The sequence below is a fragment of the Polyodon spathula genome, chromosome 21 (genome assembly GCF_017654505.1).
Source record: "Polyodon spathula isolate WHYD16114869_AA chromosome 21, ASM1765450v1, whole genome shotgun sequence".
In the NCBI taxonomy this organism is placed as follows: Eukaryota; Metazoa; Chordata; class Actinopteri; order Acipenseriformes; family Polyodontidae; genus Polyodon; species Polyodon spathula.
The window spans coordinates 12,790,856-12,818,688 of record NC_054554.1 but is presented as its reverse complement, the minus strand read 5'-3'; the positions used below and the strand labels follow the sequence as shown (position 1 = coordinate 12,818,688).

Genomic DNA, 27,833 nt, shown 5'->3' with positions numbered 1-27,833 from the left:
CGGTCAGCAGTAATTGTGTTTACTGGGCACGCGTCGTGAAACAGGACAGTCCTCAGAAAACAACATTTTTCATAATAACTACGTATTGTCATAATTTGCTAATGTTGCCGTTTTCTTCAAAAGGTGCAGAAGAGTTCACGTTTAAATTGACTTGTGAGTGATTAGTTTAAATCTAAAATGTTTATTCAGACACTTAAGCTGAGGGAACACGAAGCCACTTTGTAGCTTGGAACTTGGTTTCAGGAGAGTAGGTTTCAGGCCACTGCACACCAGGGGAGACTTCGGGTTTGATACAACATATTTCCCTCAAACTAGGTCCCCCTGTGGTCTCTTTTTGTTTTTTACTGTGAAAAGATGACCACAGGTTGTGATGTCCTTTAACAGAAATGGTTGCCTTTAACCACAAGGGGGCGCCATAGCTTAAGTCTTCTAATATACGGTAATTACAGGCATGGTACCACCCAACCCCCCCTTTGTGTAGCGCTTTGGACTTTTTGTCAGTCTCCAAACCAATTCCTTTTCAAAGTGTTTATTTTTTTTCTTTTTTTTCCCTGATTTATTTTATCATAGCTTACATTTTTTCAAAATCTATATGAATCAGACATTCTATTAAAATAAGTTGCCAGTGGGTATTCCTAAACGGTATTTATGTATGTAAAAGGAAAAATGATGCACAAGCATTTAAGCTCATCTTTCCAAAAATGAAGACTGCACGTTAGGGGTCTGGAAGAATGTAGCAAACAGTACAATGTGTGTAAACTTGAACGAGTGTAAGGTCTTGATGGCTGTCCAGTTTTAGCAGTGGGGCCAAACTCCTCCCACCAATCTGTGACCCAAGAAGGAACAATAATGTCAAAACGTGCAGTACAGTAGTATGTTTTATATAAAATCTCCAATCACTGCTAAAGTAAAACATTGAATTTCCCAAGCACGAGTCAACGTGGTCTTGGACAACAGATGGCGCAAAGTTCTTCATTTCCATTCTATTGTTTCTCGGGTTCGTTTTTGGGCTGTAATCGTCGTTTCAACTTTAATATGTATATGCACTCTCAGTGTAGACCGACTGAAATATTTTACAACGTCAAAACATTGTTTCTAGGCAATGACTGCCTGAACGAAATGCCACATGCAATATTCTAGCCCCAAGTGAATCTTTGGAGTCAGAGATCATCGGCCCTCAAAGGGTTAAAACGCGCGCCTGTGTGAACCCTGTTGGGGAGGTGTTGTAGTGACGCTAGTACCAGCATAAAAAGGAGGAGGAAACAACAGTAATGCTTAGTTATAATAGTACCCAAACAATTAGTTCTGTGCGTTCAGTACAGAGTAGTGTGTGTTTTTGGGCACCCCATCTTGCTGTTCGGAGTCGAGTTATTGTAAAATAATAATAATCGAACATTCTGTAATATCAGCTTAAGCAATGTCCAATTTAAAAAAAAGAAATTCAAATTCGTCTGCAGACAGGACAGAGGAGGATAACGAGGCGATGGAAAAGATGCTGGGTTCTGGCGGTGGCGAAAACGGGGACACGGAGGTAAACGGCTCCCCGAATCTAGAGTGCTCGGCGGAGAGCCCAGACAAAGATGCCAGCGAGGGAGATGGAGTCGCCCTAAAAAGAACCATAACTCTTGTTAATGGTGTTGCCATAATTGTCGGTACCATCATCGGTTCTGGGATCTTCGTAACCCCCACGGGGGTGATCAAGGAGGCCGGCTCTGTGGGGTTAGCCCTTATCATCTGGGCTGTCTGCGGAGTCTTCTCCACTATCGGTGCGTTGTGCTATGCTGAACTGGGAACAACCATCTCTAAATCCGGCGGCGATTATGCTTACATTCTGGAGGTCTACGGGTCCCTGCCAGCCTTTCTAAAACTGTGGATCGAGCTGCTCATTATCCGCCCCTCTTCGCAGTACATCGTGGCTTTCGTGTTTGCCACCTACCTCCTCAAACCCATCTTCCCAGACTGTCCGGTACCAGATTCTGGAGCCAAACTTGGGGCTTGTCTCTGTATCTGTAAGTACTACCTTCCCTTTAACAAGCCAAATGCCTTCTCATGACAGGTGTTACACTCCCCTTAGAATTGTTGAGACGGGATGCACAGTAAAAAAGTGGTTTTATTATGTTGAGTTAATTACATTTCTGTTAATTAGCGTACTTAGTCAAAACAAGCAACACATATTTAGAATATATTGAGTCACAAACAGTTCTGTCCACATGTGCGTTTTTATACTACGCGATTCAAATGAGGAAGTAATAGTAATGCATTTACTACACTGTTTCATCATACAAGCACACGTGGGTCTGGTACCAGGAACTGATTTAAATGGTCGTTATTTCATCATCCCATTTATAAATGAAATGTGGAAAATAGAAATAGAGAAATGAGAAAATTGTTTTAAATACACGGTTTTGTTTTCCTATGAAAAGTATCGTCTTGCTACAGTCAAAACTGTATTAACGTAGACCAGGAATACAGAAACTAGACAAGCGGTCTATTCTGTTACCGCCATGTTGCCCGTGTTCACACAGCCCGTATAAGCTTTGACATTGGTGTACAAGGCTGAAATGTAAAAGTAGGTGCCAAAACGCCAGAATCTATTAAGTGAACTGAAACGTCTTCCACAGTAATAGCAAAACGCCCCAAATAACTTTTGTTCCTCCTGTCTGGTTTCCGTAGCCCTTAAACATTGCACTTGTTCTTCCTCCCTTAATTAACCAAAGTATGAGCCTAGATATTGCAAATTGTACCTGTTGTTTGTCTAATAGCAACACGTACAAGTTAAAGACAACAGTACAAATTCTTAACAATTAGAAAGTCATGCATGATCAATCTGACCATTAAGTTACACATGACCAGATTCTTCACAGCATCCTAAAAAGTTATCTTCAATATATTTGACTAGTAATTAGAGGGTTGATAATACAGTAACCATCTATATCTATCCATCATTCAGAAATTACTTGGTGGACAGCATGGAGTAGCTACCATGCTAGTCAGGGCTTCCCAATCCTGCTCCTGGGGACCCACACTGTCATCTGGTTTTTATTCCAACTGAGTTATCAGTTACTTAATTTAATCCTTAATTGAAATATGCATTAGATTAATTAGACCTTTTTTAAATTATTTTCAGCTTTTAAACAGTTGGCGATTTCAAGTTAACTGTACAATTTCATAAGTAAATTGAAATCGGCAACTTTTAGGAGCTTAGAACAATTAAAATGTCTAATTATGCATATTAGTTCAATTAAAGGTTTAATTAAGTAATTGAGAACTTGGTTGGAATAAAAACCAGAAGACACAGTGGGTCCCCAGGACTAGGATTGGGAAACCCTGCTTGAGGTCATGTACCACAGTCACTCTCAACCCATGATACCTGCTCCACATCCAGTCCTGCTTTTTAACAATACCTTGTTCAAAAAACGGATAATATGCCAGTAATCACGCCCATGCAAACCCGTCCTAGTTCATACTTATCCTAGTATGAACTAGTTGAACACAATTAGCATTTTGTCACGCTCTTTATCAGTGTACAAGGAAGACATGGCATGTCTGCACAGCATGATGCAACACAGCTGTGTTTAATGCTGTGGCGCTGCAGACACTGCTGTAGTTCCCCACCCACTCCCGTACAAGGAGGAGGCTATTCAATCTGCACTCTCTGCATCAACCAGGTTCTGTACAAAACAGAGGACAGAATAATTTCTTCTGCCGTTTCTGATTTTCATAGTTTGTTTCAAGGGAATAAAGACAGATTAAACACCCATGTTCTGGGACAGGTCGAACAAAGGCGCTATAAATTATTCTATTACTTTGGCTCTGGGTGGGGCTGTATTTAAGTGCTGGATCCAATTGCTTTTAAAGTACCTGTGATGTTTCCATCCTCCTAGTTTTGGCTTAATATGTCTTTTCTTTTTACAGCCCACACAATTTGTTTTCTAAAACATCTGGCTTCTGTTATGTTGCACTATTGCTTATTGGAAAGTAGACCAAACCGTTTTTTTTTTGTTTTGTTTTGTTTTTAAATAATATTGCTTTAGGCAGGGTTGTCCTTTCCAGCCTGGCTTTTGTTCCAAACCTGTCCTAAGTTGTTTAATTGAACCAGTTATTATAGCAGTTAACTATATTCCATGTTACCACATGTTAAACCTGGAGTGGCCTGTCCTATAAAGCAGATATTTTCATATGAGGTCACCAATTTTAAACCTGTGGTGCACCACACCTTTTGCATTTGGTGCCAAGGTACTGTTTAGTTTTCATGCAAGGAACCAGCAAGCATGTTTCTTGAGTAATCGTGTCATTGGAAGCTTGATAAAGATATCTGCTTTGTTTGAATCCTTTAGGGTACTTGCATCTTCCTATTTATTTCAGTTGGAATCCTTTTATTTTCTTTTGAGCCAGTTCATAAAATAGTTATAACCTGTAGTTTCAGCAGAGACTTTTTAACATTTTATCATGAAGGCTAGACCATAGAATCTCTGAAATGCGTGACAAATTCTGTGTGAATCCCTACTGACGTGACATTTTGTTTCAACTCAAGTAAATCTATGCAAAAGTTTAACGCTGTTTGTGCCGATTTAAATATTGCTTCCCTGTACCTGGATGGAAATAAGACCGCTATTGCATAGAAGTTCCAGGTTTTACCAAAAGCTTCATCAGCCATAGTCTGTAGGTAGCAAGCTCAGGTGTGTCTTATTAAAATGCTAGTAACCAGGAATGGATCAAACTGCTCTGCAACAGGAGTCGTATTTCCATCCATGTACTTGGTCAAAACAAGTGTTATTCTCACAAATGAGCTGGTTAGTTTTTTCGGGTCATATGTCAATTCTCCCCGTGTCTTTTAGAACGCATGACGATATCGTGCTCGTGTGACAGATCCTTTGTTAGTAAAGTGATTTTATGAACGGATTAAAACTCTTATAAACTGCTTAATATATCGGCGGTATTGGGGTTTTTGAAGTTGTTGACTCACTAACTCTCATGACCACAATGCGGTATCTCTTCCCTGTTAGAGGGCTGAAGCTCTTTTCTTCGCTTTATGATGGGCAGTTTTTCTGAGTTAAATCCATCATTAATAAACGTTGAAAAGTGTGACAAACAATAGGAACGGGAATGTCCCTGGGTTTTATGAAGAGGAAGTGGTCCGTCTGTTGATTTCTTTTAGTGTTCCTTGGTTTGCATGCGTTTGATTGTGGACTGGATCAACTGTGTCAAAGATGTGAAATAAAGCCTGTCTTGTAGAAATAATATTGAAGAAGTATACAAAGCTAGAGAATCCTTTTGATAATTACAGGAATTCACCATCAGGACTTTTTACATACTACTACAGTTAATTTTATAATTAACATGCAGTTCCATGGTACTATTAAACATTTCCTTATGACTGGCTCTGTGACATTCCCACAACTGCAAACCACAGTGTGTGCTAATACTTACACAGGTACGCTATTTGATTGATTGATTTGTACACCTTCATTAAGATCACACAAAGCAGGTGATTCAGTACAGCAATATGTTTTGTATGGGATAAATAGCCAAATAAGTAGTGTTGCTTAAAATATGCTGTCGGTTCGGTTAACTTCGGTTCTTGTAAAATCATGTACCTGACCATTTAAAAAATGCGTAAGTGTTTTGAACTTCATTCGCTGTAGCCTATATCGCGAATATGCCGTTAATTATTAACAATTATAATAATTATAAATAAAAAATATTATGAAGGTCTATTTTTTTAAGTTACAAAATCTGCATTCTAACGCATTTGTCGCAGGTGGATGTGTAAATCAGCAACGTGCTCATTCGATATACACTCAATATCAAGCTTTTATAAATACTGTATTCGCATAAAAATCACCCTTCGGTTAAATATGTTGGTGTTTTTGCTGTCAACACATGTTGCAGAAAGTGCCCAGTCTTCATTATTCTACCACCAGCGGATGGAAATATAAAAATCTAATACCAGAGAAATACACATATAGTAATCGTAAAATGAAGTCTTTAAATTATTACCAAATTATTTTAAGGATGTTTAGGCTCTGGAATCCCCCCCCCCCCCCCCCCAAAAAAAAAAAGAATCCTAAACACACACTGTCAACATCTCAGTCTGTACGCACGGGGTCCCACCTCCACAGTGAGGTCAAACTTTTTATGTCAGTTTGATTTGGAGTAAAAGATCAGTTTTGGATTCTTGCATGTTGGATTAAGATTTAGCGCACTTTGAAATGATTCACGTTAGACTGATTTGAATAAAAGTTCAGTTTCAATTCGGGATTTTTGCTTTTTGTACTGCGTTTTAATTATTTTACGAATAGGATAAAGCAAAGGCAGAATACTGCATGCATAGTGCTTGGCGTTTTCAGTTTTTATCTTTTTTTTAAATAGTATCTTTTAGAGTTTTTTACATATTGAAATAGGGATAAAATCGTTAAATGTTTTTAAACATCGGTAAAAAGCGGGGGGAAACAATCTCAGTATATACACTTTACATATGGAATAAATGATGCGTGGGTTTCTGATTAAGTTTAATGTCCCTGGCATGTATGATGAGCAGAATCTGCAAGCCGAAGCCACGTTCTAGTTGGCAGTCGTTGTGCTGACGGATTTACTATCTACAGAAGGTACGAACATGACATCGGCACAAAACAAGCCAGGTTTATTCGCCTTGAAATCATAAAAAGAAAGAACTGTGAGGTGCGAGCCATCGGGAGACGCGTCAAAAATCACACTGGACATTTCCATCAATGCATTCCATGTAAGTTTACCAACTAAAGCCTCACCATTTTCTGCTAAATATTTACCATTAAGATTGTCAGCGTTAGGCATTGTTTTAGCAGATGGTCAGACAGTACTGCCGCACGAAGTCATAGATACATACTTCTGCAATAAACAGTGGCTGCCCAGCAAACCACAGCGCTCTGACAAACTCATTAACACAGTCATTCTGTGCTTTCTTTTTATTAAAGCGTGTGTAAACGCAACATAGATGGATTGCTTATCTCTCTCTGTTTTTCTTGTTTTAGTTTTATGAGTTGCTTATTTAATGTGTTGCATCGCCTGACCCACTTCTGCTATTTTTGCTTTTTGTTTACTTTGAAACATTCATTTTCTTTTGAATATTCATAAACTGATTTATGTTTTCTCCCCATTCCTCATCAACTAAAACTATTATATTTTCGTGTAAGTATTTAAAATTTAGTTTTTGATCAAGTTAGTAGTTACTACGCCCAGCAGTTAGCCAACATAATCAAGTGCTAATGTATTTGTGAAATGACAGAGACGATCCTCTGACGTCCAGACGTCTGCTGTATCCTAGGATACAGTGTAGGTCTGCTTATTACAATGTCATTTAAAATAAAACAACATTTTAATAAACATATTGTGTATTTCCTAGAAATAGAATATTGAAAATATTGAACAAAAAGAGAGTATAAATCAGTAAACCGACGTCCAGTTAAAAAAAAAAAAAAAAAAAAATCTTGTAATTATTCGGTAAAAATTGTAATAAACTTCAAACGCGCAACACTATGCATACATGAGACAAAGAGGTACATATAATTATACTTGTATTAACAATCTCATCTCATTAACTTACTCCAACAGTTTATCATTCATTTTGATTGTCCTTTCAATATAACAAACCCCTCCATATATCAAACAAAAGGCTTGGACCCCAACATGTTTGTTATAGCAAAGGTGTACTGTAAGTATGGATTAAACTGATTGATTATTTTAAGTTTGATCAAGGGCAGGAAAATTAAGAATGTACTTACTACATTACAATACATTACTGAGATAACATCAATAAGATGTTTTGATAATTATAGGCATAACTTTTTCTATTATTTCTTTAAAACTAAGTTAGTAGATCTTTAATGTTTAACAATTATATTTATAAATTCATTTTTATAGAGACATCTATATATTATATTCTATCAGTTGTACCATTAAGGCAGACTGTACCCCACTAGCATGGAATGACCCAATAAGCCATTTGCCTTTATGCTCCCAAAAGAAACCAGCACATATAGTCTTTAGGGGGGGTGGGGGGGTGCTAAAACAAGCACACAAGATAAGACTCCCTGTTAATGCATGAACTGTATAGATAAGAGGGTGTAGCATTTTGAAACAAGTGCTCTATTCGGTTGTTTGTTTTGAGCATCTTGAATTACGGGGACAAGAAATGCAGGTACCACTTTGCATGCTTGTAGGATGCAGAATGCTTTGCTGGCAGTGGGAAGGAATGCACATTTTAACTTTCCTCAATTCTGTGGTTGGAAGTCGTGGTGATCTACATTTTCGCAATACTCTTGAGTTTATTCAGAGCCTTGTACTATTATGATCTGTGCCACTATTGAGAAAGTAACACACACCCTTCCACCGAATAAATTGCAAGAGATAAGACTTCAGAGCTTAATTATATTTTTCACTAAATACTTTCCAACAGTCTTTAAAATGGCAATGATAAATGTGATGGTTCTCAAAAAGAGATTCTGTGGTGAGAATGCTGTGTGTATTAATAGTGTATTGATCCAGGCCTAAGTTGAAAATGTGGCTGGATGGCTGCAGAAAACCAGATAGCTCTCTGACTGGTTCAGCTCAAATGAATAACAATAAATAAGACGAATGAAGATTACCTGTAAAAGTTTACAAATGTAAAAGTTTAAAGTTACAATATCATTACTTTTTAGGCTTAATTAAGGTGTGTAGAGAGATCAAATAAAGCAATGATGCTTATTCCTCCTGTTGACATTTTATGATTTTGACAGAATGGGATGTTCCCTCTGAGCCAATGAGAAAGCAATTTTTTTCCTTGCCATGCAGGAAATATATTGAAATCCCAATGTATTTCCTGCCTGGCAAACTGTACTTATAATGTTTTTGAAATGTGAAACCATTCAGATTGTGTCATCTCATATAACCTTGAAATAAACATTCCTACAAAGTAAAAGTTCTTAGCAAGCCATCAGTCTCATGGTGGTGGACTTGCCTGGTCTTTGTTAGCTTAATCTCCCTCTATCCCAGTGGCACTGTGTTCAGGTTAGTCTAATCTCCTGTGTCAGATGGACCATGCTGCTACTGCTGCAGAGGGGGTGGGGCACTCCCTGTCTTTAACGGATGATGCAAGCACTGCACTGTCTGGGTAAGAGGATGTCTGACTCTGCAGGTGTCTGAGAGTAAAACAGGAACTCAGAGGACTATGAAAGGAAGTATTTTCAACAACCCACCTTTTTTATTTAATTTATTTTTTTTATTTACACATGTATATTTTCCCAAACTACTAGTTACGTGACTTCCTCTGCATACATACAGCATCAATTGTTCCATCTAGTGCCCCCATTGACCGATAATGACTTTTCCCCCATTTGATGTAATACAGTTACAGTTTGTTCACTTTCCAGGCATGCTTCCTCGGAGATGGCTGACAAATTTGCGAGGAACATTAGAGCTTTCCATCATTCTGTGTTGATTAATGATGGATTTTTACATTCCCTCAAGCTGCCATAATTTAGACAGTCCCATCTGGTTAAGAATTCACATGAATTGTGGAATGCTTGTCTCTGTGAACAAAAAGATGTCTAACCCCTTTTAAATCTGTATTGCCAAGTGATGTTTTTATTTTACTGTAATTTAGGGAACTGGTTTTGATCACAGTTCAAGCACCCACACAGATTTTGGGAAAAATAAACTTCTTTCTGCTAACTTCAGTGAAGCCTTCCTGTAATGTTACTTTGTGTGCAGTTGTAAAACACACTGGGTAGCTGCAGATCAAGAACTATTAAAGACAAGCAGGCATTTCAGATATTTAAATTCCTTTAATATTTCTGAAAAAAAATAAAATTTAAACAAAATGCACCATAGTGTGATCATCTTTTTATGGAAAATGTGCGACCTACTAAATACTATTTACTGGCATTATTTTTTGACTCGGTGTAATTCTGAGGCACAACTAATATTGTTTTAATAATAGTAATATAGTTTTACTACAGCATTACTGAATGGTTTGTATTTTCCTCTCTCCATAAATTTATCTGTGTTGGAGGTGGTGGAACCCCGCATCACCCCACAAATACTGTAGTGTGCAAATTTATTCTACATCCTACCCTTGAAATATTTTGGCAGTGATTCCAGTAGCTGCTGAGAGAGATGGCTTTCAGCTGTTCAACTCCAAAGCACAAACTTGACATGTTTTTTAGAGGACTTGGAAAGTAGTTTTGTGCTTAGCTTGTAGGGTTTTGGACTGAAAATATAAAAAACCTTGTCCCCAAAATCTTACTTCGCTCACAAAGGAGTCCAAGTTTTCCAGGGTGTCCAAGATTTGGAAAATTGGTAGTTTTGTTTACTTTTTTGACACTGCAAATTACAGCCTTTTAAATTTGCATTTCAATTCCATATAAGTTAATTTTGTTAATAAAAAGGTAAATGCCAAAAGTTTTGATAAGCGAACTCTCTTTCAATAATTAAAGATTCAAGCAATAGGTGCTCTGTTGCCAATGGTGATTGGGCTGCAATAAGAAAGGTTTTAAAGTGGATTTTATTGAAGAAACTGGACATTAAACCAATTTTGGCAAATTTGTGACTATTTGTGGTAAATAAAATGTGATATTCCTAAAATCATTATCATCTGTACCTTCATACCAAACATGATACATAAAGTTACCAACTTCATTTTTAATTGTCAACATTTTAAGCTTGTTCTATTGCAGTCAAGCAAGACGTGTTTCCCTATACCGTCTGGCCTATTGTATACCATTTGATGTACGTAATGTGCCTATAAGCGGGGTGCTTCTCTGGCCAACCACCACATTGTAGTGGGGCGTAATTGGCATACACTTTTGAGGGATGGGAAATGTTTATTTTATTCTCGATGGATTTTTTTGCGCCCTTTCCACTTCTCTGCCTTGTTGGGTACGGTGTTTGATTTGCTGTGTGTTTCTGTGTTTCAGTGTTGCTGACAGCAGTGAACTGTTACAGTGTGAAGGCAGCTACCCGTGTTCAGGATGCCTTTGCCGCTGCCAAACTGCTTGCCCTTGGGATCATCATCGTTATTGGCTTTGTTCAGATCGGCAAAGGTAAGCAGCAGGGAGATCAATGATGCCATTCGCACTGTTGCCACCTGGGCACTCGGGTCTATGGGGAGAAACTATAACAAACTTAATCAAATGTATATGTGGCGTGTGTCTCTGCTTGTTTCTGGGTAATTTAAACGAACAATTGGATTTCACTGGTGTCAGTCATTCAGTGGCAAGCTGTGCTGTGAATTGCAGGATTGCAGGACTTGGAATCCCCATGAATGTGACTGTCCGGCAGCGTTCAGTACTGTTGTATGAAGACTTCTCATAAACACACTGTACTAAAAAAATGAGGGATGTTCAGAGATGTGTATAGCATGTGAAAAAAGGGTTGCACATACACTCGTTTCTACTGTGCCTGATCGATGCTAGCCCTGTATATCCTATATTCATATTGAGAAAGCACACTGAAGGCTTGTTTTGTGAGTATCCCTTAACCGGAGCCGTGCAGATAGGGAATTGAGTTGTGACTATTCTCCGCACATGTCAATTACATGCATGCATACCGAATATGATTGTGTATACATGTTGCACTTCTGTTGCAAGAGTGTAAATATTCCATCTGTTTTCCAGACAGTTATTTAAAAGTTGGAATGTTGCCAAGCTTCTACGATCTGTCTGTTCAGCACACAGGGATAATCTCCTGGCGTTACTGCCATTGCACAACAGAAGTTAGGATTGTTGTGTCCTTTCTGACCATAATTCATCATCACTTTGCTCCTCACAAAACAGTGTAACTTCAGCAGTTTGTTGAAAGTACTATATGTTCTTTCATGGAAAATTAGTGGACTGCAATTCACAAGTTTTTCTTGTAAGAGGCCCACCCCAAACAATTTTCTTTTTTTAGATGTGGTATGTTGTGGTGGAGGAGGATTATCCCTGCTTATAAAGAACATAAGAACATAAGAACATAAGAAAGTTTACAAACGAGAGGAGGCCATTCGGCCCATCTTGCTCGTTTGGTTGTTAGTAGCTTATTGATCCCAAAATCTCATCAAGCAGCTTCTTGAAGGATCCCAGGGTGTCAGCTTCAACAACATTACTGGGGAGTTGATTCCAGACCCTCACAATTCTCTGTGTAAAAAAGTGTCTCCTATTTTCTGTTCTGAATGCCCCTTTTTCTAAACTCCATTTGTGACCCATGGTCCTTGTTTCTTTTTTCAGGCTGAAAAAGTCCCTTGGGTCGACACTGTCAATACCTTTTAGAATTTTGAATGCTTGAATTAGGTCGCCACGTAGACTTCTTTGTTCAAGACTGAACAGATTCAATTCTTTTAGCCTGTCTGCATATGACATGCCTTTTAAGCCCGGAATAATTCTGGTCGCTCTTCTTTGCACTCTTTCTAGAGCAGCAATATCTTTTTTATAGCGAGGTGACCAGAACTGAACACAATATTCAAGATGAGGTCTTACAAGTGCATTGTACAGTTTTAACATTACTTCCCTTGATTTAAATTCAACACTTTTCACAATGTATCCGAGCATCTTGTTAGCCTTTTTTATAGCTTCCCCACATTGCCTAGATGAAGACATTTCTGAGTCAACAAAAACTCCTAGGTCTTTTTCATAGATTCCTTCTCCAATTTCAGTATCTCCCATATGATATTTATAATGTACATTTTTATTTCCTGCGTGCAGTACCTTACACTTTTCTCTATTAAATGTCATTTGCCATGTGTCTGCCCAGTTCTGAATCTTGTCTAGATCATTTTGAATGACCTTTGCTGCTGCAACAGTGTTTGCCACTCCTCCTACTTTTGTGTCGTCTGAAAATTTAACAAGTTTGCTTACTATACCAGAATCTAAATCATTAATGTAGATTAGGAATAGCAGAGGACCTAATACTGATCCCTGTGGTACACGACTGGTTACCACACTCCATTCTGAGGTTTTTCCTCTAATCAATAATTTCTGTTTTCTACATGTTAACCACTCCCTAATCCATGTACATGTGTTTCCTTGAATCCCAACTGCATTCAGTTTGAGAATTAATCTTTTGTGCGGGACTTTGTCAAAAGCTTTCTGGAAATCTAAATAAACCATGTCATATGCTTTGCAATTATCCATTATCGATGTTGCATCCTCAAAAAAATCAAGCAAGTTAGTTAGGCACGATCTCCCTTTCCTAAAACCATGTTGACTGTCTCCCAGTACCCTGTTACCATATAGGTAATTTTCCATTTTGGATCTTATTATAGTTTCCATAAGTTTGCATATAATAGAAGTCAGGCTTACTGGTCTGTAGTTACCTGGTTCAGTTTTGTTTCCCTTTTTGTGGATCGGTATTACGTTTGCAATTTTCCAGTCTGTCGGTACCACCCCTGTGTCAAGAAGGTGCCAGTGTGTTTGTCACACTTGGAGTATCCAAATCTGGGGGTATGTGGAGGTGCCTGTTCAATGCCAAGGGCCTAATAGAGACGAGGTAGTGTAGTTTTTTTTTTTTTTTTTTTTTTTTCCAGCACATGTGTTGCCAGCGAAACAATTTCTGGCAGAGGGGCAGATTTAAAAACAAAACAAAAAAAAACACACAATTTTACAACCAACAGCATTTCCCTCTGCTATGGTACAGTTCATACACATGTAGGAGGACATGAACTGGACATGACTCTTAATAAAATATATAGTTGATTTCACCTGCCCTCCCTGCCGTTTTAGGCCCCAGATCTTTTTATACACATCTATACAAGAGTTGAGACTCATGTTTGGTCCTGAATGAATATTTTTCTTCCTGGATGTCATTTTAGAATCTGTTTATTCATTCAAATCCATCGACAGAATGACCGGGCAAATCACCATGTTAGCAAGTTAGATGCAGAGCTTGATCTAAAGAAATTAATTCTCTGATATCCACTGTGAAGTATCAGGGCTTGTGGGCTATTTTACTATCATCATCTGTGGAATGACTACAGTAAGATTTGTTCATGGTGTAGCCTGTACTTGTACAACTAATATTGAGATCTAGTATTGAATAACTTTCATATTCTATGCTGCTGAGTGATTTTTATTTTTGTATTATTTTTTTTAAACTGAATGATCAACTGACCATTGCTAAGTAGATGCAGAGCTTGATCTAAGGAAATTCATTCTCTGACGTCAGCTGTTTTGGATTAGGTTTAAAAAAACTTCCTTTTCCACCTATTGTACTTGTTATATAAACAGAATACTCCATAAACTTCAATGGAGTGCCGTGGTTATTTCACGTTAGGATGGCTATAGACAACAGACTTGCAATAGGGAGATGCAGTTTTTATATAATCGAGTATCTGCCTGGGGTTACACATACAGTATTCAAGCAGTCATGCAACCAATTCTTACAAAAGCACAGCCATCTTAACCATCACTGGATGAAGTGGTTAAGCACATGTGTACAGTAAGGTGCAGTAAAAACAGTGTGACAGTCTTGCTGTTGCTGGTTAATCTTGAAATCTCTCAATGAAATATGTATAAAAGGAATGCTGAAAAATCTAAATCCAAAAGCCCAGCTTGTTTGTCTTTGGAATGTAACTCAACCTGTGTCAAATGCCCATACTGTAAGTGTGAAGCCTAGTGTTATATCCCTAATGCACACCTTGTATAACACAGACTACTTCTATAACACCCTCTAAAAAACATTATAGTATACTATATAGAATGCACAAGCATACTGCGCACATTCTAATGTAACTTGAATGTAACACACATACATTATCCAATATTCAAGCACAATGGAGAGGAAATCTGCTCTGATTGGCTGACAATGTATATGTAAATGGCTCGTAGAGCAAATTGAGGCTAGTGCTGGAACTACTGCCACTGGCTTGCTCACCTGCTGCAGTAGAACCATATCACTCCACAAATCTAACTTCATGGCTTCAAGTATTGAAGTTCCACTCCATGAAGGGAGCTCTGACTTTGCTGTCTGGATACAGCCCACACTTGGGGAGCCTTATTGTTTTTCTCACTTAACTGTTCACTTAATGAAATGTCCCCTCAGTAATGCTTTTTTGTGCTTTCTGAATAGCAGCCAAAGAAAACCATCACCCATTTTCTTCTGTGGTCCAAGTTAATCCTTCCTTAACAGTTTGTCAGCAACTTCCCCACAACTGTGTTAAAATGCAATATAGGGAAAATAAACTTTACTTCATGTTTATCAAACATGCATTTTCATTAATGGTTTACCAAAATACAGTTTAAATAACAGATTTAAGAGATGCTTGTTAATTCTTGGCACATCCCTACTTTATTTTAGAACAGTTTATTTCAGTTAATATGATTTGGTTAAATGCAGTTTTATTCATTTGCACAGCTTTTCTATTCATAAGTAAATTACCACAATATGGAATTTCATTTGTTTAATTTGAAATGCAGCATATTACTTGTTAAAGTTCATTTTTTTTCTGTTTTTAATCTAGTTTCTTTTAAACATTTTAAATTGATGTTCTTGTGATATTTACTCTTATTCTACACCTGTGAATCGGGATCGCTTTATGTTGCCCCATTATAGCTACTCGAATCATTTAAATGAACAGCCACATACTAAATCTAAAACTGTTAGTTTAGTAATTATTTTGCTATATCAAAATTTGCATACAGGAAAGGCTTTTCCAAAAACAAAACCAGAATATTAGTATAGGTTTAAACCAGCACGATACTTGTTTGATTTAGTGTTCCCTTTGCTTTGGGTTTTGTCTGTTTTGATTTGGCCAATGAGCTGTTTTTGTTTTGCAAAGTGTTTTGTTGAAATATTTTATTTAAACAGTCCTTGCCTGTTGTGTATTCCATTCACTTCCTGGTCTGACGTCACCACAAAGCAAAGCATAATTGCCCACATGTGGCTGCCTCCTGTACTACTGTCTGTGTCCGAAGAAGAATTAGAACATGCCATACGTCAATAAGAGCAACCTGATAAATTGCTGTAGGAGAACTTTGTTTCTTAGTTAGCCACTTTTTAAATTTTTTTTTACGCGTGTTAAACCAAAGGAAGCACATTTAAATCTTTACAGGGCAGTGTTGAGCTTTCCAGCTGTTTTGCATTTATTGTGTAGTTTTGGTGTACTTTGTGCGTCATGTGGTGGCATCTGGATGAAATAGCTATGGTTTTAAAAAGACTTCCAACTTTAGGGCAAAGACTTAAAGTAAAGGACAAACTTTTTTTTTTTTTTTTTTTTTTTTTTTTTTTGCTTTAGTACATGCAACATTTGAGTAATTAAAGGACATTTTCAAAAATAATTGTAATGTGGTACTGAAACACTGTGCCGTTTGTGTGTCAAACTATAAAATTCCTCTTCTATAGTACCATTCTGCCAAGGGCATATCGCTGGAGCTGTCGTTGTGCTGCTGTTGCCCCATAATAGAGTTGTCATTGCGTTGTCATTGAAAGATTACTTGCGAGTCAGTATGTGCCTCCAGACTGGTGGTAATCCACTTTTTAATATGATCTTCAAATATAATTAGTGGGCTAATTTGTACTCCAAATGAAGTACTTGCTTTGATTTTTAGAATTAGATTGCCCTGTCTGCATATCTGATTTAACAAGCCACCACCTGATTTATTGCATCTTGCGCAGGGATGTGTAGCCACTTCCTTCTGCACACGTTTGTAATAAAACGCACACCACTAACGTGTAAAGGTAGTAAAAATAAGATTTAGTTTATTGTAGTAATAGAGTATAAACAGAGCAGCTAACTCCAGATCTCAGTAAGACGTACCTGAGCCCCAGACGCTGGGTTGCGTTCAGCATTTATACATGAGAGTTCCATCCGCTCAAGCACAAGACATGCACAGCATTTCAGACGCAAACAATTTCCATATGGCTGTCCATAAGTACAGTAGTTTCTACATATGTGGTTGTCATTATCTGTTATCAAACAGATAATATGCAGATAATATACCGTGAGAATGGAAGACAGGACGGCATAGCTCCTGTTTTTGTCCCTGCACAATACGTTTTCGCTGGTGTTAATGGGTTTCTGTGATTCTGTGGAATTCTGTCTCTGTTTTATATTATACCCTGACAGTAAGCTCATAATAGAGATTGTCAAAACTGCACTCACTCCTGATACACAAGACAAAGACCAATTGATACACAATTGGTACACTCTTGGGGGTTTTATATAGACACTTTATTGTGCAGTATACGCTTTTAATACAGATTATAAAATAATCTTACAAAGTAAAACACTGGAAAGTGTGCCTTTTAGAAAAAAAGGAATACAGGAGGTAGTCTGATTTTGGGCAGTTACAGTAGTAACCCCCTAAAAAATAAAGTACATGCCAGTTCTTTCAAGCAATTTCTCCTGTGACTCTTATCTGAAAACACAGGGCCTGAGTTTTCCTTTTATTCTAAATGAATCTATGGTAGGGTACATAACTATACTCCTTTATTTCTATTAAAATCTATGAATGTGCTTGCAGTGTGATTTACTACTTAGCTAATGATGTAACAATCTATTATTCCTTTCAATTCAGGCATCATGGTATTGAGCTTATTTATCCTATATCTATGTAACATAACTAAACTAGTTCATGCACCTAATTGTTTCTTGGGCTGTCAACAAAGTGTGCCTCAATTGTCTCACTGCAATTAGACCTACAGACCAGCAGAGGAATCATTAGGAACAGGAATGCCTGTCTTTACACACCTGTATCATCGTGCATGTAAACATCCTTTAGCTACTTTTCAGAGAATTGATTTCAATAGCTTACATCAAAGTTTTTACAAGCACAGATAAGTTCACAAAGTACCTACCTAATCTGCCTGGTTGAAGATTGACAAGTTTTCTAATTTGAGGATCAGTCCTTCCCTTGACTGGCCCCCTCACGAGAGAACACCACTGAGAACACTGTGCCAAGGCGACCGGAAAGAGATTGTCAAAACGAATCTGCGCTCTCCCCCCACCCCCGTTAATGGGCTATAAAATGAATCCTTGGAGTAAACGACCTGTTGGATTATTGGATTAGACAATAGCGGGTTTCTTGTGGAATTGTAATTAAAAATTTATATGAAAGCAGAATGGGCCTGTTATGCTACAAGTTTCACAGATGAAAGTGTCAGCCTTAATGACGGCGATAGGTTTAAAAGTCAAAAGTTGGGAGAGCATGCTCACCATAGCCAGTATGCACTGAAATGTAATTAGCTTGGCACTCTGTTTTGATTTTTTCATTATACACAAAACAGCCGCTGCACTGGATATTCCAACGAAGGGCTTTCTTTAAAGGTCTCCCTTAAAGGTTGCTGTTGCCGGATTGTAGCAACCGAGTAAAAGAACACACAATACAGTCTGAGCTCAACAAAACAGCCAGCAAGGAAGGTTTCTGAAGGACCTTTGATGCTACTCCGCTGAGACACACACAGTGTGATCCATGCCTTGTCGCAATTTCCAACCAGCAAACTGTCTACAGAAGTGTGGGTGGCTTATTAGTTGCTTTATGGATACAAGCTGAATTTGCATAAAGGAAAGTCTACCATCTGAAAAGGAGCATCTTTCAATGAAGACTAGATGCCTTTGGCAGTATACGACCCCAGATACAATTAGCATATATAACTTGCAGGGATGATGGACAACAAATTAGAAACACCCACCATAACACTGTCAGCAGGTTGTTGGGCCACCATGAGCAACCAAGACGACGTCTGCAAGAGGTTTCGATTTGTTCTTGAGGGATACTCGCTTCAATTAGTATTGCCTTTCAAGGGGAGTGGAAATCTGTAGCGATGTCTGTCCTCCAGGTAGTCCATTGATTCCCTACTTTAGCCTCCATGTGATTTAATTTCATCAGCCTGTGAAAGTCAGCCTTTCCAGTCTATATATTTGCATTACAAATTAATACGCTATATGCTGTAAAGAAGATGCTTCTAATTGTCCATTTTGCGGGTCATTTCAGGGTCATGCCAACTAATGCCATAGAAAGCAGACGGATAATTAATTAAAATCCTCTCCCAGTGATTGTCCGTAATATTCCCACAGCTAAATGAATCTATCAAAGGACAAAGCCTTAATGTATCAAGTATATAGCTTAGACAAGGCACTGATGAGCCTTGGTATTTTCAGAGCGACCCAGGGATAGTCATATATTTTTGTTAAGGAATTGATCTCATAGGTGCAGCAAATGTCATCTTTTGTTCTGTGTGTGAGCTCAAAGGTTCTGGGGACAAACTATAATGTGTTTTTGCAGGGATGTTCTACCTGGATCTTTTAGTTGTATTGCTTTCTACTGTGCAACACATACATAATCTAACAAATGGTTTAGTCGAAGTAACATTTTCAGCATCACTTAAAAAGAGCTTTTATTATTTTGTTTTTATGCTTGAAGTCTTGTAGGTTTAAATTTCCTTTTGTGGCACACAGTTTAGAGTCTGTACAAACACTGTGGCCTGCATTTTATATTGGAGCACAATAACCTGTGTGTCCAGTCTGGGTTTACAGAAAGTTTCTGAAAACATGAATCCTGGTGCCCTGTTTATTGGTTAGCAATTACTAAATACTTTGTGACTGTTTTTGAAGGTATAGGTGAACCCAGATGAAATGTGCACAGTTTGTCTTGGTAAGACAGGCTGATAGGGTTAGTTATCAGTACTGCATGTTTCTGTATGATGTTGAGAAGATGAACGCACTACTGTGGCTTGCAAACAGACATTTTGAAGTGAACAGTATATATTTTGAAACAAAACTTAAATTGTACTTTTGAGACCTGCATTATACAGTGTATGAAAGTGCATAGAAGGTTACACATATGGAATGATTTTTAGCTACAGTACAAACACTAAGCATCTAGAGGTCAATTAACTAGAAGGAATGCCCAAAGACAAGTCATTTTAATGTGGTGTTTTTATGGTTCTTTATTTTTTAAATGGAGGTTTAATTGTGTTTCATGTTTTCAGAACAACAGTTCTTAACAAAACATTTATTTTAATGTTATGCATAGTACCATGAAAAACGCTATAAAAGCAATATATATATATATATATATATATATATATATATATATATATATATATATATATATATATATATATATATATATATATATATATATATACCATAGTGATGAATTGTTTAAAAAATATATTATTAAGATTTCTTATTAAATGAATTCCTTTACTGTGTGGACACCACCATGAACAGTTACTTTGTAGTTGTGATGGTCATGTGTCAAAGCTTTTGAGGGGATTAAAGATGGGATCCTGACCTGTAAAGGGGTCACATGAGTAGAATTTTATTTTACTTTTTCATTAAAAAAAAGTGCTTTTGCCTTTTTTATGTTGCATACTTTTGAAACAATAAACAAATAGTGTGCAACTGGTATACATGGCAGGATGTTTGTTAAAAAAAAAAAAAGCTAAATACATTTGTGGGGTGCAAATGAGAGAGGAACTATTTCTTTTAAAAGCATGCATTTTGCATAAATGGTGAATGCTATATAATTTTATTTGTGCACAGAGATTTTCATTTTTGAATTTAGGTTCTGATCCCGGCATACGACATTGCTAACTAATGTAACAAGAGTACCCTCATAATGTTTTATTTTGGTAAGGCTCATTCTCCCTTATGTCATACAATATCTCATTTTGTGGTGCTGCCTTTTCACACAGGTGAGACGGAATACCTTTTGCCAAAGAACGCTTTCAAAGACACCAACACTGATATTGGGAAGATCGCCCTGGCTCTCTACAGTGGACTTTTTGCTTATGGAGGCTGGTGAGACACTTTGCTGTTTTGTAACTGAAATTACATTAATAGCCCAAATGTACTATTTACAGATCTTTAACTAAAAGCTTTATTTAGTGACAGTATTTTTTTATTTAAGTTTTTTTTTTTTTTTTATTTCATAGCATTTGTTGTTCATGATAAAACTGCTCTTGATTGTCTCAGTAAATATCAAACTTCCACTTCCTGACTTTGTTTTTCAAAATGTTTTGGCCAACTGCACATTTGTGTTCTGCACAAGGTCATGAAATAATTGTTGTCTTTTGACAGTGTGGGGGGGTGTGTGTGTATGTATGTGTATATATATATATATACACACACATGTCACATGTCCAGGTTTGACTATATACAAAATGGCTCTGAATGCAGCTTTGTAGTTGGGGTGTGTGCTTTCTTTAAGTAGCTATACAGGTTCGAACAGATTTTGCATGTAACAGGAGGGGGAGGTGCAATTTATCTATATATATATATATATATATATATATATATATATATAATATATATATATCTTATATATAATCTGCTGAAAAATCTATTGTTTCACAGATTGTATCTGTAATAAAGCCTGAAGGTGTTTTTCCCAGAAGTTTGGTCTTGAACCTGTACTATTTTCCTGAAGCAATGGCTTCCTATAAGGAGCTATATTTTAGATAGTCTCCTGTTTCTCCTGCATAATGTCATGTTGCTGGAATCACAAGAGGAATTCCAGTCCTGTGACCAGCAGAAGCCAAAGAAATCGAAGTGAGCTGCTCTTTCTCTTTTACAAAGTGCCTGTTGTGTTTGTTTATTTAACCCTATATGCTGCTGGACAGCTGTCTATTTTAATTACCGCACTTCAGAAAGAACATTGCATCCTGAGCATCAGATACTAGGGGAGGAGTGCGACTGTACTACCATCTTCATTTCTGACCAATGTAGTCACTTCCAGCCATTTTAAATATTTGTAATTTTGTTTTACATCTGAATATATATAATTGTTTTAAAAAGTGAGGATGGTGTAACACACACATTTCTTTGTTTTTTTCCAGAAAATTTGTTACCAGAAAATGTATTACTACTATATATTTGGCTTTTACACTCATTGAAGGAATATGTTTTCCTTTTTCTTTTTAGGAATTACTTGAACTTTGTCACAGAAGAAATGATTGAACCTTTCAAGTAAGTTAAGTTTTTATATAAATTATATTTTATTATTTTTTTTTTAATGTATATAAAGTATTTTTTGTGTACTCGGATACATTTATAGTTCAAGCAAGCTTTCAAGTTGCCAGATATTTTTGTTTAATTTATTAATGAAATTAATTTAAGAGAAAATGTCAGACGTGGTCAGAAATCTGATTTAGCCCAAAATACCCACAATTTGTACTTTTCTAATGCGCATGTGTGTAATTTAGTTATGTCGGTCTACAATTCACAGACTTGAGCCTGCAGTTTACAAACCATGGCAAGCACTACATTGTTTTCCGTTTTAATCTTTATTTTAAATAAATAAATCTAGTAAACATGCTTGTGACCTAAGGTTTACTGCACAGTATGAGCTAAAATCACCGAGTGCTCTTCAGATCTGCTGGGAGCCATGCTTTGCAGCTGAAGTTCGATCATGCAAAGTGAAACCTACTCTTTCTACAGAAACCTGCCCCGTGCCATCATCATCTCCCTGCCGATAGTGACCTTGGTCTACGTGCTCACCAACCTGGCCTACTTCACTACCCTCAGCCCCCAGCAAATGCTCAAGTCAGAAGCTGTTGCCGTGGTAATTGAAGTCTCCACCAGCTGAGCCTCTCCTTTAATTCTATAATTGTTTGTGGTGCTTCTTTAGCCCCGACCAATCGCTCACAGCAGCACTCTTCTTTCTGTACAGGACTTTGGGAACTATCACCTAGGAGTCATGGCCTGGATCATCCCTGTGTTTGTGGGCCTGTCCTGTTTCGGTTCTGTGAACGGTTCTCTCTTCACCTCCTCCAGGTAAGAGAAGCGCACAGGCCATGAAGTGGGGCCACTTGGTTAGGAGTTAGGAACACCCCCAGAATAAAGCAGACCCAAAGAACCGAACTACCTGACATCTAGTGATTATTGACTCTGCAGTGTACAAAATAAACAAAACATTCATTGGCATGATGGAGGTTTCAGAACCTCCTATGGACAAAAGTTAGTTGTGTGTCGTTGTCCCCCTGAGTTGATTGTTCTGGTAATTAACTGTATTGTTGGTGTCAATTCTGCTTGTTCACGTATTATGTAACACATGTAATCACTGGTCATGGTTTCCTGTGCTGTAAAAACAGAACAAGATGTTAAAGTACATTACAAAAGGGTTGAGATTTAACTGGGGGTTGTCATGCCCACAAACTGCTACATCTTAATACAAAAGCATTGAATGTGTTACTGACCAAAGACAACTGAGTTTGTTTGCTTACTTTGTGATTGCGGTTAGTGCTATCTGTCTTGTGTTGAATTCATACAGTACTAGGCAGTTTCAGCTGTCACGTGCTTGGATTTATTTATTTTTTTTAATCGTGGAGTGGAGTAGTGTAAAGTAATGGTCTTAAACCCCTCCATGTAGTCTTCAGTTGCAGTAGGTATGCTTGGGATGTTAGGAACAACCAATGTATGGTGTGTGTTTTTTTTTTACTTGCAGGTTGTTCTTTGTTGGTTCACGAGAGGGGCATTTGCCCAGCCTTCTGTCCATGATTCACCCCACCCTGCTCACTCCACTGCCCTCCTTGATATTTACAGTATGTAGCTTGCTGCTTTCTATCCTACTACAGAGGGGTAACACCACTATCTTTGTCATTTTTGGATTGGTGAATGGGACAGCCCTTAATTCATAAGATGACGGCAGTAAAACACTGAACTGCAAATAGAGCAAATTCACCAAACGTTTAAAGAAACTAAATCTAAAGAATGTGAATACCATACACAGGATTAAAAGGTATCCCTTCCTGGTGTCCCATTTTATAATGCTGTTTGCTTTGCCCTCCCCGCAGTGTATAATGACTGTCCTGTACGCCTTTTCCAACGACATCTTCTCAGTCATCAACTTCTTTAGCTTCTTCAACTGGCTGTGCATCGCCATGGCAATCATCGGGATGATGTGGCTCAGATACAAGAAGCCGGAGCTGGAGAGACCCATCAAGGTGAGGACTGTGTGAGAACTGAGCTGGCATTGGATTGGCCCTGCTTGGGCCTCTAGAACACAGAGGGCTTTTGTTTCACAATGTACTGAAACAGGCTGGAATTCACTTAGCAATAGACTGCCACTTTGTTGTTAAAACTCTATTGTTAAACAAAAATAGAACAATCCAAGTACTGTTTAGCTTTCGGCATAAATATTTCATAAAATAAGATTGTATATTAGTAGCTGGCTTTATTTAGTAACACACTGTATGGTTCACTGAGGTCCATATTGAAGTGTTAGTTGTACAGATGTGGATTTACTGCTGCAGAATCTAGTTTGAGAGTATGCCTACTGGGCTAATTGTGGTGAGCAGGTTTCAAGAGGAGGCATGTCTCCCAGCTGCTAATCATTTGGGTCAAATATTGTCCTTTAGAAAATATATAATAGGCATATACAGAAGAAGGAACATAATTAGGACTAATTTTAAAGGGAGTGGCTCACCTGGTAAAAGTTTGGCAGGTGGTTCTCAGCTACAGCATTTGCATTCATTGTAATTGACCTATATTTTGCTGTGCTCTCAGGTGAATATCCTGCTGCCGATTTCCTTCGTCCTGGCTTGTGTGTTCCTGATCATCATGTCCATTTGCATGACTCCGGTGGAGTGTGCCTTTGGCTTTGGCATCATCCTCTTGGGGCTTCCTGTTTACTATTTTGGAGTGTGGTGGACAAACAAGCCCAAGTGGGTGCTCCAAGCCATCTGTAAGTGTCCAGCCAATAGACCTATTTCAACAAATCCTTTTGAATATAAAATTCCTATGCTGTGAGCAGTGTGTGCCCGAGCAATGCTGCTTGCTTGTGGTTTTATCCTTTCAGTACTTTGTACCAGTCATGTCCTTAGTTCTGTCCTACAAGGTTCAGTAAAAGCATGCAGCTGGGGATGTTGGGACTTGCATGGGTTTTTGATGCTAATCAAAATATTAATTTGAATATTTTTATTAGAGGAGAGACACTGTGACCTACACGGAATGATCCACTGGTCTTTCACACTTGCTAGTTTGGGGAGAAAAACGGGCTGGGGTTAGCTCACATAATGGCACTTCTCCAACCCCTACTTCCCAGGTTTGCCCTTGATTTCAGGGCTTAACAGACAGTGGGAATGGTGGCAGCGGTGAGGCAACATTATACCCAGATTCAAATACAAAAACAGTTTTCTCTAAATTACATCTAGTGTAGTGATCTGCTCTGTGTTTAGACACCTTTTTAGTTTGTGTGCCACCTTGGAATATCCCAACAATTGTAGCTTAGTTACAGTATAACCCACATTGGAGTGTCCCCCAACCTTTATTGTCTGTTTGTATAAAAGCATGTTTTCTGAGTGAAATGGTCTCCATGGGCCTCTTAAGCCAGAGCTGATTTTATAAATATTACTGCAACATGTAAGTGTACCAAAAATAAATGCCAGAACAATGCCAGAACAAAGAATGTAAACTTGGCACTTTGGCTCAGACTGGGCCTTTTTAAAACAGTAAAACAATAGCACAAAAGAACTAGAACCAAGCCTAATGGTTTCTCTATTTCTTTTCTGATCTGACTATCAAACTCCAGGGAGGTACAGTGTAATTTACTTGAATGGCAGTGGAAACCACTGATCAAATAGAAAGTTGACCTTAACAACAGAGTCGTGATTAGCATAGAGAGAGGCAACAATACAGCTAGGCCCCTAGCAACCGGTGACACTAGAGCATCGGAATAAAACATAGCAAGCTCAGAATATGGGGACAAGTTCAAACTGAAATGTAAACCTTTGATAATATTTCGTGATTTAATTTTAGTACCCCAGCAGATGCGAATGCTGTACCTACTGCACAGAAAGTGAATCTATAGTTTAGTGGCCCAACTGTTATGTATTCTCCCTTGGTGCAGGAATTATCAGCAGCATTGCCACAACATTCACCCTTTTATGTATTATACCTGCTGTCTAGTGACAGTGCCTTTTATATTTGTAGTACAGTTCTATGATAACCGTTACATTAAATTAATCTGACAACCAAAAACAGCTCCATGTTAATTTCTGCAAGAATCAGAACTCACTTCTTAGCAGCAATGTTAGGCCCCAGAAACATGCAGCCTCATTCTGAATAATACTGTAACCTAAATACCAGAAGAAAAGAAATGCTTTAGGAATTCCCTCAGGGTTCTTGTGCTGTCCAAACAGTTCATTTCCAGGATGTGAACACAAGGCCTGTTTGTTTCTGCCCCCGGCACTGTAGGCTCCAGCAGAAGACTGAAGGCAATTGCCTGCAGATCATCTGTAGAATTATGCACCACCTCATGGTTGAAAATAGAACTGCAACTCTTCAATATAGCCAAGCTTCAGAATAAACTGCTGAAACACCAAGGTTATGCAGTAATATTGTGCTTACTTTTTCATTTTCACCCATGTATACAAGTGCATAAAAAGCAAATGTAGAAGACTAGATTCGTAAGGCTGCCATGTTTAGATTTGTGTAAACTATCTGTAGTAAACTAAACGGCACATTTTAAACTATGGTTGGTGGTCATTTCAAGAAAAAACTGACATTTTAATAAAAATAATAATAAAAAAAAAAAAACTTTCAATTGGGCATTAAACAAATTAGATACATTAAGAAAAGTTATTTGCACTTTTGTTGGAGTACAGAGCAAGAAAACTTCATGACTGATTTAACATAAAGCATGATGTTAAGCTGCCCACCCTCTGCCAGTTAAGTTTCACTTTTATGAAACATGCTGCAAATCTACAGGTAACTTGCAACAGAAAGGCAGTTTACACTCCTGGCCAATATTCATTTCACAGGTGCAGTGTGGACTCTGTAGATTGTAAAGTAGAATACATCTACAGATCATCTTTGCAAGAAAGATAGAACCCAAATGCCGCTGTATGCGATTGCAAAATATATTATGGATTTTAGAAACATTTATTACTAGTAAACAAGGGAAGCATTTGCACATTTTTTAAAGGTGGGAAGTCGTACTAAGATGCAAGTCCCACAGTGGGAGAACTCCAGCTGTGATACAACTTGTAGTTCTGCTATCCACGGATTGAAAGCAGGTCAAAGTATCATGAAAAAAGGGATCAGGGATTGAGACTATAAAGGTTTTATTTATTTATTTATTTATTTATTTTTTCTTCCAGTTTCTTCAACTGCTTTATGCCAGAAAGTCCTGGAGGTGGTACCTCAGCACTAGTGAGGTGGAGCAGCTGTCCTTTTGGCCCTGCACACTATGGCTTTCCTGCTACCCACACTTGAAGTGAACAGTGGAAACTGGCAACAGCCATGGAACCAACCACTGCACCTCATTCTGAATAGGGCATATGAGTTGTGTAAAGGGGTGGGGGGGGGGGGGGGGGGTTGTATTTTAATTTATGTGCAACAAGGTTTTTGTGTAGCATATTCTGTTGTGCTTTTTAGGTGGCAAATAGTTTACCTTTTATTTTAATTTAACTTGTGTTGCAAAGTTCTATTTTAAACCTAAATCTTAATGCTGGTAATACCCATGTGCCTGCAATTTAGTCTAAACCCATTTTGAGGAAGGGAGACCGCAATAGAGAGCATTTACCAATCTAAACTCCTTGCTTAAATTGTAGAGATCTAAGAGCTAGTGAAGAGTTGCAGGATACTTGCTTTCAATTTTATGATTTTGAGGGGTGGGTGTAATGGTTTTAAATGTCCCAGAAAAATACATATATTAAGCCTTATGATCCTGCTTTGATATCTCCATTGACTTAAACATCCACTATAAAACAGCAGTATAATATGCATACCTTTGTAACAGGCCAGTGCAGACATGCTTTTCGCAAAGCTGATACGTAGTATATTAAACTGAACTACAGTCATCTTGTGTGCAAGATGCTGGTCATCTAGTCTGGTTCAATTTCAAATACAAATACTTGAATACAAATACAAATACTTGAATATTACAGTTCAACCT

At 37.8% G+C, this 27,833-nt stretch overlaps 1 protein-coding gene across 2 annotated transcripts; it reads left to right on the top strand.

The window, feature by feature from the left end:
* Nucleotides 1-1,265: 1,265 nt before the first annotated feature.
* On the top strand, nucleotides 1,266-27,600 carry LOC121296473 (large neutral amino acids transporter small subunit 1-like). Of its 2 annotated transcripts, XM_041222083.1 has the most exons (11): nucleotides 1,266-2,009; nucleotides 10,935-11,060; nucleotides 20,632-20,737; nucleotides 21,860-21,904; nucleotides 22,376-22,499; nucleotides 22,608-22,711; nucleotides 23,382-23,478; nucleotides 23,731-23,880; nucleotides 24,443-24,620; nucleotides 26,132-26,260; nucleotides 27,037-27,600. In XM_041222083.1, exons 1-11 carry the CDS (start codon nucleotides 1,418-1,420, stop codon nucleotides 27,087-27,089), a joined length of 1,704 nt encoding a protein of 567 aa, XP_041078017.1. In that variant the 5' UTR covers nucleotides 1,266-1,417; the 3' UTR covers nucleotides 27,090-27,600. The 2 variants fall into 2 exon arrangements, with proteins under 2 accessions (XP_041078017.1, XP_041078018.1); XM_041222084.1 differs by lacking the exon at nucleotides 26,132-26,260.
* Nucleotides 27,601-27,833: the final 233 nt, after the last annotated feature.

Bases quoted from the DNA above. Each gene is read 5' to 3' on its own strand.
- LOC121296473 (XM_041222083.1), top strand. From the start codon at position 1,418: ATGTCCAATTTAAAAAAAAGAAATTCAAATTCGTCTGCAGACAGGACA. The intron at 23,479-23,730 runs GTATGTAGCTTG...CCCTCCCCGCAG, and splicing joins TGCCCTCCTTGATATTTACA to TGTATAATGACTGTCCTGTA. The intron at 24,621-26,131 runs GTAAGTGTCCAG...CCGGCACTGTAG, and splicing joins GTGGGTGCTCCAAGCCATCT to GCTCCAGCAGAAGACTGAAG.